General features: G+C 40.3%; 1 protein-coding gene across 1 annotated transcript; it reads right to left on the bottom strand.

Annotated features, from left to right (window-relative positions):
• Positions 1 to 233: 233 nt before the first annotated feature.
• Positions 234 to 13,899, bottom strand: LOC148877787 (uncharacterized). Its single transcript, XM_088943944.1, has 2 exons — positions 13,209 to 13,899; positions 234 to 762 (listed from the first exon to the last, which is right to left on the bottom strand). The coding sequence occupies exons 1-2, from the start codon at positions 13,462 to 13,464 to the stop codon at positions 449 to 451; spliced, it is 570 nt and encodes a 189-aa protein (XP_088800070.1). The 5' UTR covers positions 13,465 to 13,899; the 3' UTR covers positions 234 to 448.
• Positions 13,900 to 14,268: the final 369 nt, after the last annotated feature.

Genomic DNA, 14,268 nt, shown 5'->3' with positions numbered 1-14,268 from the left:
AACTCTTCTGGTTTCACTCTGATGGGCTAAAGCCATTGAGGTCACTAATTGATAATTCTACAGCTGAACTGACCGACTGACTGACTGAAAAGTCAGACTGATTTATGCACCAACAAATGTTCCCTCATGCTCTAAGGTTGGCTCAAATGTTTGCTTTCTCATTGTGGGTAGGGTATAGTAGAGAAAGAGTATGACAAAGAGATCAACCATGAATAAATTGGGAACGAGGCAACTTCCAAATAAAGTTCAGGTTTGTGAGAAAAGATATGATGAGAAAACATGTCTTGTACAAGAAAACATGAGATACAGTAGCCTCCATCACTATACACCTTAAGCTATATATTCATCATGGTGGCATGGTGACTAGAATCTCGATATAATAAGCCCTAACAACGTCACCACAAAATAGTAGAAACAGCACTCTGCTTGCCAAGGCATTTACCAACCTCTACAAGAATTTCTCGATGCTAGCAGTCAGTGTACTTTTGGGCACAGCACCTATAACTGTGTCTTTCTTCTCCCCATTCTTGAAGATCATGATGGTCGGAATGCTTCGAATTCCATATTGAGTTGCAAGCGAATGGCACTCATCGGTGTTTAGTTTGAAGCACTTTATTTTTCCAGCATATTGCTTTGACAGCTCACCTATGATGGGATGAATCATACGGCAAGGTCCACACCATGGAGCCCAGAACTCAACCAACACAGTTTGGTCGCATTCAAGGATAAGTGGCTTCCAAGTTGCCTCCGTCACATCAGGCACTGCATCACCCAGAGATCATTTATTTTATACATTAAAAACTCAGTTGGCTATCATTTTCGGGAAACCTCTCTCCCCTTATAATACATACACCAATTTCACTTATCAATAAATAAATAAATAAAGACAGCATATAGATAATAAGTGTATATGAAGTTATGAGCAACATGAAAATTTTGATGGTTGGAAGGTAGAATTGATAGGAATTGCACATAATAAATCTTAATTTCTCATAAAAGGGCAGTCCACAGTGCACGAGGCTCCCACCAATGCGAGGTCTGGGGAGGAACAGATGTACTCAGCCTTACCTCTTCACATACAGAGGGGCTGTTTCCAAGATTTGAACTATGGTCACCCAAGTCACAATGGAGCAACCCAACGGTTGCACCAAGGCCCACCCTCAAATCCTAATTTCTCATGGAGATGAATTTTTTTTATCGATACTCACGGAGATGAAAATTTCTTGGGCATTTTGATCATTTCTACGAAGTTGTAAGTGGGCCGAGCCTAGTAGATTGATTTGTCTATCTACAACGCAATCTTTTTTATGAATCTATTTATAACTTGGTTATGTACTAGTGTTTATAATTTCAGTCATTACTCAAGTAGATTAGGAGTTGTAGTTACTTTAAATCAAAGTACAACGATAACAAATTTGTAATTTTCTGCTTTTCTAGTTTTAGTAGAAATGGCCAATCCCTACGATCTATAAACATGTCTGTAAGATAAAGAGATCAATTATTATATTTTGAGTGAATATTTGAGTATTCCCATCAAAACATAGAATAATATTTGGTGCCCATGGAGGGATTAGGAACCTTTTCTCTTCTTTGTTTATCTCTTGCTATGTAAGCTAACTTCAGCATTGATTACCAAACAATAACCAGAGAAAATACCATCATTCAACATTTTTTTTGATAAGTAACAGAAAATTTATTTATAGTAAAGAAGGATCAAGTACAACAACCAAGAGGAGAGGCAAACTCTCTTAGCCCTCCCCGAGATCAATACTAAGATAAAAAATTACAAACAAGCCCACATGGATTGAGTGCTCCCTACCCCCTGTTTGGCTAAGGCATCTGCAAAAGAGTTGGCCCTTTTGACCCACTGAAGTCTTACTTCCATACCTCAGAGAGCCATTTGAATTTCTTCTTTTCATTTACAAATTCCTACAGACCATTCTCTTCCTTTTCTAACCAGCCAATAGCTACCTTGGAATCACCTTCCATGACAAATTTGTGGATAATTAATTCTTTTGCCCTTTTTAACCCTTCCAAAGCAGCCAAGATCTCAGCCCTGAGAGAATCACCTACCCCAACTGACTCGGAGAATATAGCCAACACCTGTCCTTCCTTGTTACTGAATACACCTCCAATACCTGATGGCCCAGGGTTGCCTTCACTGCTTCCATTAAAGTTTTAACTTTATGAACCCTTCAACTGGTGGAGACCACAAAGGATTATAAACCTCTTTCCTAGGTGCAGATTTGGCCACTTCCTCCCAGTTATTAATCAGCAGCCCTGTTGGAATATCCTCAAGCAATTTTAAGGATTTAACCCACTGAAGCACTCTAACTGTAACAACCTCCAGAATTGCACTCAAGCTCCTTTCCTTAACTAGGAAAGTCCTTTCATTTCTTTCTTCCCACACTGTCCAGCATATAGCAGCTCCTTTCCTTAACTAGGAAAGTCCTTTCATTTCTTTCTTCCCACACTGTCCAGCATATAGCAGCTCTAGTGCATCACCAAAGTACTTTACCCCTTCTCTTCATCCCACTTACAACCAAAGAGACAAACAAGCTTTCTAAGTCCAGAGGAGGAGTCCACCTGCAACCAAACAAAGAAGCAAACCAATTCCAGATATATAGGACAAACTGACAAGAAATTAACAAGTGGTAACAGCTCTCACCATTGGCCTTGCACAAAATGCACCAATTAGGAGACAAGCACCAAGAAGGTCTATTTCTTTGAAGCAAATCACAAGTGTTGATCTTCCCCAAGAGAGCTTCCCAACAGAAGGCCCCTATTCTCAGAGGAATTGGCTTTCCCCACACTTCTTTCACAGGAAAATGCAGCCCAAAACTGGCAGAAGGTAGGTTCAAGAGTTTAAAGAGAGAGGCACAAGAGAAGGAACCAGAGGAGGCTAAGGTCTAGATTCTACTATCTGGTTTAGAAGGGTCCAAGAAGACTTCTTGAAGAAGGGTGGGTGAGCAGGCACAACACATGGTCTAGTTCTGAATCTCTAATTCCTATCCTAAAAGCCCAAATTCCAATCAAACCCTAAAGTTGAGGCAGAGGGAATCAAGAGAGAAGACACCGGCTCATCCTTAAAAGTTGAAACTTCAGATAGAGAACAAAGAAGGAAACTGATCTTTCAGAGAAGACTCACCCACCCAAACATGTTCCCAAAATTTAATAAGGTCCCCTGAGTAAAGATTGTACCTGACAAATGGTAGGAAAAGAGGAAAGACAGCATGTATAGACCTCCAAGGAGAAGCATTTGTAGCTCAAGCCATCACTCCAGCATCCCAACCATCAGCCAACAACCCATGAATGCTAAGAACCACCTTGGCCCACAATTTATCCTCATCCAAAGGCAGCTTCCACAACCACTTCCCCAATAGAGCTTGATTTCTCTTCTAAATACTCCCTAAACCTAGACCACCTTCAGTTTTACTCCTGCAAACTAGGTCCAAATTGACCCTATGGTCCTTCCTTTCCTCCCCATGCTCCCACAAAAAATCTCTCGTTAACTTTTCTAGCCTTTTGCCCACTCCCACTGGAAGTTTAAAAACAGATAGGAAATACACCGGCAGATTTGCCAATGTGGACCTAATCAAAGTGATTCTCCCTCCCAAAGATAAGTAATTTTTCTTCCAAGTGGCCAACCTCTTAGTGAAATTGTCCAACACAAGGTTCCAAAAACTGTTATTCCTCGAATTATCTCCCAAGGGAAGTCCCAGATACTTCATTGGCTACTGAGAGACCTCGTAGCCCATTATAGAGGCACACTCTTGTAGCTCCCTCTCAATCAAGTTCACCCCAACCACACAACTTTTGTTGAAATTTATTTTCAAATTTGACACCCTCACAAATAACTGCACAACCAACTTCAAATTTCTCACCATGCTCATATCAACCCCATCACAATATAAGATGGTGTCATCAGCAAACTATAAATGTGTAACTGGAATCCTGTCCCTACCAACTCTCCAACCTCTCACCAAACCTCTTACATCAGCTCTTTCAATTAACTTCCCAAGGACCTCTGCAACAAGGGTAAACAAGAACGGGGAGAGGGGGTTACCTTGTCTAATTCCTCTTATGGTAGGAAAATGATCCACTACTATTCCATTCACCAAGATTAAATAATGGCAAGACTCAAGGCAACCCATAATCCATTTGCACCACTTTACTCCAAACCCAAAGTTCCTCAACACCTCCAAGTTGAAGGACCAATCCACCACATCATATGCCTTTTCTAGATCAACCTTACAAACTAATCATTTCCATTTCTTTTGTAATCCTCCAAGCTTTCATTTGCAATCAAGATCTGATCAATGATTTGTCTATTTCCTACAAATGCCCCTTGATTCAATGAGATTATAGAAGGAAGCACTACTTTAATTCTCTAAGAGAGAACCTTAGCAATTATCTTATAGAGGCTATTCACCAAGCCGATGGGTCTAAACTCACAGGGATGAACTGCATCTAGCTTCTTTGGGATAAGAGCAATGAAAGTGGAATTCAGCCATGGGTTTATCACTCCTCCATCAAAAAAATCATTGAACACCTTTAGAATATCTAGCTTTAAAAATTCCCAACAGTCTTGATAAAAGACCATTGTAAAAACGTCTGGCCTTGGAGCCTTAGCTCTATCCATGGAAAAAATTGCTTCCTTGATTTCACCCAGATCAATATTTCTTTCTAGCCACGCCTTAGAATCTTCAAAGATCTTTGTCCACTCCAAACCATCTATACTTATTCTCCCATTTAGAGGCTTTCTAAATATAGATTTAAAATGTCCCACAAAGGCCCTGACTATTTCATTGTGTTGTGTAACTAATTCTCATTCACCTCAAGTTTAGAAATCAAGTTTATACTTCTCCTAACACTTGCCATTGCGTGAAAAAACCTCATATTCCTGTCTCCTTCCTTTAACCACAAGTGCCTTGACTTTGGCCTCCAACTAATCTCTTCTTTGACCAATATATCCTCCAATTGCTTCCCTAGTGACCACCTCTCAGCCCTTTCAATTTCCCCAAAGTTTCCTTCCACTTCCTTGATGTCCAAAGCCTCAATGTGGTTCAACAATTCTTGCTTCCTTTCTTCTAATCTACCAAATTGATGGATGTTCCAATCTTTGATTTTACCCTTTAACTCCAACTTCCGATGGAATTTCATTCCTTCCCAAGGGACTTCTGGGTTGCTCTCTGTCCACCACTTCTTCACTTTTCCTATAAAACCTAGATGATTCAACCACATATTTTTGAATCTAAAAGGAGTTGGGTCTCTACCTCGAAACTCTTATTTGCAAATCGAAATTGGCCAATGATCAGAAGTAACTCTAAGCAAGGCCCTTGAAACTAGGTCTCCCCAATGTTCTTCCCAATCCACTGTAAACAAGAACCTACCAAGTTTGGAACAAATTGGATTTGTTTGCAGATTTGACCAAGTGAACTTACTATGTGACATAGGAATCTCTTTTAACTCAACAACATTTATGAACTCATTAAATCTCCTCATATCGGTTGTCACTCTTGGTCTACTCTTATTGGTATCATCGGTGAATCTTATTACATTAAAACCCCCACCTATACACCAAGGTACATCCCAAAGGCCTCATATATGTTAGTCAATACCCATTCAAATCCATCATTTGCCTATCAAAATTTGATAGACAAGATGAATTTCACCATTAATTCTTCAACTCCCTCCATCATATTATCCCTCCAAAGAGTCACTATACCCCCTGAAGAACCCCAAGAAGGATGTATTGCCCAACTTAAACCTCTACATCTCCAAATACTTCTTGCTCACCTATTATTAAACTCCCCCAACTTTGATTCCCGAATGAGAATGATGTCCAGATTCTCCTTCCTTAGAACTTCTTTCATAATGGCCCTCTTCCTAGAACTCCCTAAACCATGGACATTCCAACTGGTTATCTTCATCACTCTCGTCTTGTACTTGCCCCTACCCTGCCTTACCCTATCTGCTCCCCCTTCTTCTATCCTTTCTTTCACTGAACTCCTTGTCCCCCTCTATATCTTTTTTTAGTCTCTCAGCCTCACTCAACTTCCTTTAAGAAAGCTTTTAGCTCATTAGGGTCTTTTATCTTACAGCCTAGCTTCTCCACAAAATCTGTCAATGAACTTTATTGGCTATCATCATTGCCATTCCCTATCGATACATGCTTGCATGCCTCACCCCCAACTCCTATTGTCTCCAACTTCCCTCCAGAATCTTGAGTCCTCTCCTTTTTTTTTGATGAATGAGTCCTCTCCTTTTCTATTTCCTTCTTTTTTAACTCCTCAAAGTACACCTCCATCAGTTCCCATATTCTCAACCCCCTTTCCTCTTCCTTACTCTCACAATCACCCTTGCCACCTTCCACACCACCTGGGCTGGTTATCAGCTTAACAAAATGCTGGAGGCCTGAAACAAGATCAGCAGACACAAGAAGAGGGTCAGTACAAAAACCTGAACTCACAAGCATACCTGGGGGGGGACTAACAATGGGGGCCTAGGATCCTCAGCCTAAGTAAGAGCAGCCTGAGACTGATCGGAACCAACTCTGGGTAAAATCACACCCTGTTCAATGCTTCCTGCCTGGACTATGTGGCCTGTCTCTAACTGGGTTATCAGTGTTCAACCTCTGAGAAATCACCACCACCGCTTTACGAACTCCTTGCCATTGACTAGAATTTAAAACCAAATGCCTTTCGTTTAATCGTTGATTTATCTCCCCTTTCCCAGGAGCAAACTCTGCTCTGTTAAAAACCCTTTCATCTGTAACAGGATTCGGATTAGGGAATGAACTTGTAACATTCTCCCTATCTTCAAACAATTTTGCCACATTTACAGCGTCTCCCTATCCCCCTAGGCCGTCTTCCAAATCTATGTTTTCCCCACACTGCCAATCAATGACTCTTCACCTGAATCAGACGACTCATCGTCTGAGATTTCACAGTCAAGCCAACCTTGGTCTTCCCCCTCTTTCTCCTCTCTTCTAGATCTTGAATACCTAGGGTTGGAACAATCAGAACCGGAAAAGCTAAAATCCTTTTCCACCGGTGGAGCTCTTGGGGCCCACTTCATCAACTGACCAGATTTGGATTCTACTGATGCCTTAGCTTGGGAGACAAGTGGGGAAGAAGATGGACCATAACTTCTGTCCCCAATCGAACCAATCACCCTTTGACTCACATGTCTACTTGAAAAGTAACATGAGTCCGAATTCTCCCCAATATGACTTCTGAATGTTGGGCCACCAGTCTGGTTAGCCCGACAGCCAGTCAGCTCAAAGGACCTACACTAGACCTCTTCTGTGGGCCCAACAACGGATCTAACATTGCTCCTCTTGTTAGCACCTCAGCAAAGGAAGCCCCACCTGCCTCTTTACTTTTCATTTTGAAAAAAAATTGAAAAACTTTCTTTTTCTGTAGGCCCCTCCCTTCGGTCCAATTTATTAGGTTGTTCCACTTCCAGAAATGGTTCTGCCCCTCTACCACTTGTTTCGACCGCTCCCGTGCCTCCACCTGTGAGCCAATGTACCACATCAGCACCTTCTTCAACCTTGGAACAGCCCAACCAGATCCACACCTTCCACCATTTTCTATCCACAAGCAGCTCACAACAATGAGAGATTCTTTCTGCCTTAATCCCTACTATTATCACTACTATTGCCATCAAGTTGAAGAAACTAATGTCCTCCAGTATGCCAACCAACGATTTAATTAACCTTTCAATAACCTCCTCCTCCAGAAGTTGAACAGAAGCCTCACCAGTTTCACCACAGTTGTATCTTCGTCTAACTCCACCTCATTGCACAACATGACCCATCTTTCAACTAGCACCGAGCCCGCTGTCGTTTCCACCACTGAAGCCTCGATGACCTCAGTTCCAACATCGATAATCTCTCTGGTGTCGCAAAATGGAAGCACCAATGCATGGTCACTGATATTAAACTTAGTCACCACAGAATCCACGATTAATTTCCAATCTTTAACTTTTGTCTTCAATGTAATGATATATCTCCTTTCCCAAACTCCTTTATCCACATCCATGGTAACCTTTGAACTAGTACAAGAACTAAAGATTTCTAAGTTTCAGTTCTGATCTTTACCATCATCCAGCATTGAGGGGGTTGAGTCTGCCGATCACTCTGTATGGTTCATTTCTTCAACCTTTTGCTCTTCCTCTTGAACCAACTTGGAAGGTGTCTCTTGAAGCACCAGAAACTCTTGCATTTTCTCTGTAACTAGCAACCATCCTCTGCTCTCATTTCCTTCTGGCAAACAGATCACTTGTTTTTTATCCTTGCTGAAGAACTCTTTGACTATTATAAACCAGCCTTTCCGGTTCCATCTTAACTCAGCCTCATACCACTTCCCAAATCGATCTAAAGAACTCTTCCAACCCATTCTTTTCACAGAAAAGGTCATAACATCCACAAATCCTTTAATCCACTGCACTGCTTCACCCACTAAGAAGATGGTAGCTCTTTTCTCCTCTCTTACTTTCAAGGAATCACTACCTTGAAGTCTATGCTCTTCAAACAAGAACCTCTTTGCTTCTATCTTTACCTAACTTTTCCACATTGAAGCTGACTGAAACGTCTTCGTCACCTCCTTCTCCCCCATCTCTTTTTTATACCGTCATTCAACATAATTAGAGGACAGATAGCTAATGTATTTTCATACATCCATTAACAAAAACCAACCCAATTTCACTCTCATCTAGGAAAAGAAAATTCTTTATCAAAATCACTCAACCATCCTAGAGAAAACCAAATCCCCCTCCCCCGATTTTAGCCTTGTTGTAGGGATTGAAACTCATGTATACTCTATATTTCCAAAGATAACTAGAGATTCAAAGACTGTTATTAGCTAGATGGATGGTAAGAGGATAGTGCATGGAAGCTTTGACACATCTTAAGTGAAGCCAAAGCTCTTGCATCTAGTGTGATCATCCCACTAAATTAGATCAGGAGATAATAGCTAATAAATTGACAAATAAAAAAGGGAAACCGCACAAGGCTCCCACCAATGTGAGGTCTGGGGAGGGATAGAATGACAGATGTACGCAGCCTTACCCCTGCACATACAGAGAGGCTGTTTCCAAGATTTGAACCTTGGTCACCCAAGTCACAATGGAGCAACCCAACCATTGTGCTGAGGCCCACCCTCTATTAATTTGGCAAATAAGCTTGCCAAATCTAGAATAAACAGAACAGAGATAATATCAGGGGCCTCCATTCCTTGGAGACCAATTATGATATATGTAATGGGCTGACATTAGCCTCTTTTTTTTTTCATTTTTAGGTTGTATTTTTATCTTTTTATTTCCCATCCCTTCTAGGGAACATTGCTTGGTTTAGTAGTAAAATCTCAGGCTGACAACCATGAAAATGCAGATTTGAGTCTGAGAGCAGCCACTTCATGCAAAATAAATAAATAAATAAAAGTAATGCCAAAATTTATCTGAGACCAACATTGGGTAATGACCTTTCATTCCTCATCTCTTCTCTTTATTGTTAATTAAGTGTTTTTCCTAATGAAAATACTACCAAACTTAGTCACCCCTTGCATGTCAACTATCTAGACTATTTCACAAAATGTCAAACCTTCATGTTTTTTCTTAATTTTCTTTATTTCCTGTCCTGAGAAATTTTGTTTAAACCTATCCATCTTCACCTCCCTAAACCCCAATCTTGTACCCTACAAACATTTATTAGCTAATTTTCTAAACCTGGATCATACCTGTTTTGTCAACAACTTTTTTTAAATCCTAAAATAAATGGATGAAAACGACTCTTGAGGGGAAATTTTGGGATTGACCAACAACGGTTTCTTTCCCCTTTATTTTATGTTGTTTACCTTAGCAACTGTTAAACTATGAGAATTTATGGTCCCTCTGCCTTCAACCCACTAGCAAACATAAACTCATAAAGAGGTATTCTCATGGAGAGGGTGAAAGGGTGAAATCAAGTACCATCTACTAAGGACTAGAATAATAATATTAGCTCCCATCCCCCCCCCCCCAAACCACCTAGCAAATGATGGAGGTTTAATGAAGGAACATACTCTGGAGATAAACCATTGCAGCTAAGTACAGAGTAAGAAATTTTGGGTGGGAGTGGGTGCATAGCAAAGGATAGGATTGAGAAATCCCATACCTCTTTCATTATAGAGCTTATATATAAGGTGGGAGATGTCTCCAGGTCGCCTTTATGAAAAGATCCATGGTGTGTTGAAAAACCTCCTATTGAGTGCTATCCATCTCTTTTCATTGCAGCAGAGAATAGAGATACATTATCATGGAACTACAATGAAGAGGGAACAAGTGGAGTTGTTTGGAATCCAAAATTCATAGGAAACCTCAAGGATTGGTGCTACTTATCTTACTTAAGCTCTTCCTCATCACCTCATGGATACCCATATCTTTTCCTGTAAGCTATTCCATCTGTTTTCCCTCTATCTGCTTGCTTGACAAGCCTTTGTGTGTGTATGTGTACCTATTTGTTTCTTCACAATTTTTACTTTCCCCTAAACTTATGTTCTATTTTTTGAAAGAAATTGCACATCACTTCAGAAAGCAGGGTGTGTGTACATATCAACCATGAGAAAATCCTAGTTCCTCAGCTTTCTACCTTAATTCCACTAGTATTGCTGCATTATATCGTATGGTGTCTTTATTTACTCAATACACTCCATTTCCTTGCCATTTGAGGAAAGGTAAAGTGGTTAGCCAGGCTGCCAAACCCCCAACAAGCTTGCTACTTGTGATATATAGTTTACTTATATCATCTATAACATAATAGAAGATCACAAATACATGTTAATGAAGAACAATAACAAGAGATGAGAACCTTCTAATGTCATAACCTAACAAAATGTTCACCACCATTTTTTGTCTTTGACCGAAAAATGTTCAGCACCTTCATACTGACTAGTATGCTAATCCTGCTCTTTTTTTTTTTTTGATGAATAATAATAAGTTTATTGATTCAGAAGCAACTTTAGAGTGAGTTCATACATCATCCCAACGAGAGGAACGAGCTGCAGCCCCTCCTTGAATCTTACAAGTAAACTAGGAAAGAAAAACAATAATCACAACTGAGCCCAAAATAATTCTTCCCTATTTACCCTTTGCTTAGCTAACACATCTGACAAAGTATTTGCTTATCTCCCCACCCACTGTACAGTGACCAACATATTCCTTGTCAACCAACTAAATTTCTTCATTTCATTCTTATATCGCCACATAGCCTCTTTGGAATTTTTTAACCAACCCACCACCACTTTGGAATCCCCCTCGATTATTAGGTGTTGTACCCCCAGTTGGTTTGCAAATTGCACCCCTTGTACAGCAGCTAAAAGTTCTGCCCTTATGGAGTTCTCAATTCCCAAGGGACCTGAGTAGAGCAACAAAATCTCTCCCTTCTCATTTCTCAAAGCACCCCCCACTCCGGATAATCTTGGATTACCCATGCTGCTTCCATCAAAGTTCAACTTTATTGAGCCTTCGGGTAGAGGAGACCAGCTTGTAATTGATTTGTCCTTTAAAGATGAGCACCTTGCTACTGCTGACCAATTTCTCCAAAGGTCATTAAAGGAGAATTGATAGAAGATTTCCAAGGTCTTCAGCCAATGTATTGCCCTGTTTAACACATAGTCTTTCAAATCTTGGTTGTTCCTTTCCTTGTCTTGAAAAATTCTGAGATTCCTTTCTTCCCAAAGAGTCCAAGTTAAAGCAGCACGAGCACATCTCCACATAATTCTCCCTATTTTTGTAGGCCAATAAAAGGTAGAATGGTTGAAGAGCATGTGAACTTCTGCCGGTAGACTCCAACTACCCCCAAACAATGAAAGTAGCCAAGCCCAAAGGTCTGCAGAAAATGAACAAGATACTAGTAGATGGTAACAATCCTCACCGTGAGCTCTACAGAGGATACACCAATTAGGAGAAATACAGAGAAAAGGTCTTCTCTTTTGTAGGTTGTCTAAAGTGTTTACTATCCCATGGAATACTTCCCAACAAAAAGCCATAATTTTTGGGGGGACTAACCTGCACCAAATTTCTTTAGACGGAAAGGGTTGGTGAGAAGAAAGTTGAGAGGTGGACTTGAAGAAAGAAGCACAAGAGAAGGTTCCAATGGGTCTAGGAGTCCAAACTCTCTTATCTGGCTTGGAGGGATCCAAACAAACCTGATTAAGACAACCAAACAAAACAGAAAGAGACTCAATTTCAGCATCCCTAAGTCCTCTACGAAACCCAAAATCCCAAGTAGGATCTAAGGGTGTTCCCAAAGGTGAAACAAATTTTGAGACCACCTCTTTTTTGTACAAAGAAATAGAAAAAAGCGAAGGGAACAAGTCCTTTAACGGTGAGTCTCCTACCCAAATATCCTCCCAAAAAAAGAACAGAGTTGCCAATCATTGTATAAACATTTTCTAAGTGGCCTCTTCTCTATTGCTGTTTTTTATTCACACAAATCAAATCAAAGCAAGATAAAGAAAATAGAAAACATGGAAATCAAATATACCTCAAACCTGAAAATGTAAACATGATGGCAAAACCAAGAACTGGACAAATATTCTAAATTGCAATAAATGGCACATTTCTATAGAAGACTATGGTGATGCATTACAGTAAAGTCTCACTTTAGATTGTGCTCTATAAAAGAGGGGCAGTAAGCTGAACCAAATACATTGTGCTGTTTAAGGTTAAATGGCTAATGTTTCATTACGATTCATTTGCTTTTACATATTACACCTTTTCTAGAACTCCAGTGTGCCAAATTACTGAAGTTCTTTTACCACCCAATCGAGCTATCTGAACAAAGAGTCAACTTCATGCACTTTCAAGTAATCAAACAAGCTATTAAACAATGATTCACGAATATTAAGAAATGGTTCAAATTTCCAATATTCCTTCCACAACAACCAAATCATGGATTCCTCTCTACCCCCGCCGAAAAAGTGAAGAAAAAGAGAATTAGCTTCATTTGAAAAAACCAAGAAATAGCATGAAATTATTTCTCTAGAATGGAAATGGATCTTCAACAATCATTTCCAGAAGACACGAACAAAAATTTTCATATCCTCAAGTTAACAAATCTAGATCACAGAAAAGACAAACATATAACCAAAAAGTAAAACAAAATAATAATAATATCAATTCAAGTGAACACGGGAAGTGGCGGGAAAAGCTAGAGGTCTAACCATCGAGAGCTATATCCTGAGCCTCGCAGACGATCCTTCCTCCTCGTCGAGAAATCCCCGCGTTCCTCAAGCTTACCGACGCAGACGTGCGCCTCAGAGGACGCGATTGAATCCTCAAACCCTTAAATTCTGGCAGGCTGCAGACTTTCCGGCTGTTCAGGGAAGCAGTAATCGAAGAAACCGTCGGTGACGGCGATAGGGCCGTACGGAATCCAAAACGACGAGGAACAGTCACCGATTCGAGTATCGCAGCCATGTAAATCAGACCGATTTTACAGAAGTGCCACTGTATAAGGATAGATCTGAGAGATGAATATATGTGAGAAACTACTGAAATAAATCTCTTGCGATGCGAGAGAGAGAGAGAGAGAGAGAGAGAGAGAGAGAGATTTCAGGAGACCAGAGCACACACCGAATCTGTGTGCTGAGAGGAGAGAGAAAAGGGGAGAAACGGAGAGAGAGACTCTTGGACGTGTTTGATTTGTTTTTACCGAGAAAAAACGTTTGTTGTTTGTTACAGAGCTACGAAGGCTGTCGTCTGTCTCTGTCGAGTTTCAAAGGAAGATAGACAATGAGTTTGGATCTGCTCCCAACAAGCCTTCCAACCAACGATTACAGCCGCAGATCGAGATCAATCTCTCCGTGAATGACAAAGGGAGATCCGGTTTCGATGTTGATGAGACCCAGATCCATGTGAATAGTGTGGATTTGTACGCTTGTCTATTACACCAATGGGCTTTTACCACCAAGACAATGACCTCAATAGCCTTACGAGGCCTTACCCATTTTCAATAACTTTGGGCCCAATAATAGGTTGGACTGAACTCTGAAAAGTTTTGTTTTTCATTTTTCCCAAAAAAAAAAAAAAAACTGAAATTCATTCGTATCGTATATAGCAAAAAGGGTATAAAGTGTCTTCATGTATGTAGACTATCGTCCAAATTCAGCATATCTGTCTATGTTTGTGGGACCCGGGGTGAATTCTATCATGGTTAAATGGTTAAATGGGTTAAGGGTCTCATTGATCTTGTATAAAAGGAATAGGACAAAAGGAAATTAG

Source organism: Nelumbo lutea, chromosome 1 (genome assembly GCF_056320005.1).
Source record: "Nelumbo lutea isolate HS-2025 chromosome 1, American lotus-T2T, whole genome shotgun sequence".
Taxonomy (NCBI): Eukaryota; Viridiplantae; Streptophyta; class Magnoliopsida; order Proteales; family Nelumbonaceae; genus Nelumbo; species Nelumbo lutea.
The sequence above is the reverse complement of the archived record's forward strand: the minus strand, read 5'-3'. Positions and strand labels throughout refer to the sequence as shown.

Excerpts from the sequence above, each read along its gene's own strand:
- LOC148877787 (XM_088943944.1), bottom strand. The coding sequence starts at position 13,464 with ATGGCTGCGATACTCGAATCGGTGACTGTTCCTCGTCGTTTTGGATTC. Across the intron at positions 763-13,208 it reads TCAGGATATAGCTCTCGATG|TGCCTGATGTGACGGAGGCA; the intron begins GTTAGACCTCTA and ends TGGGTGATGCAG.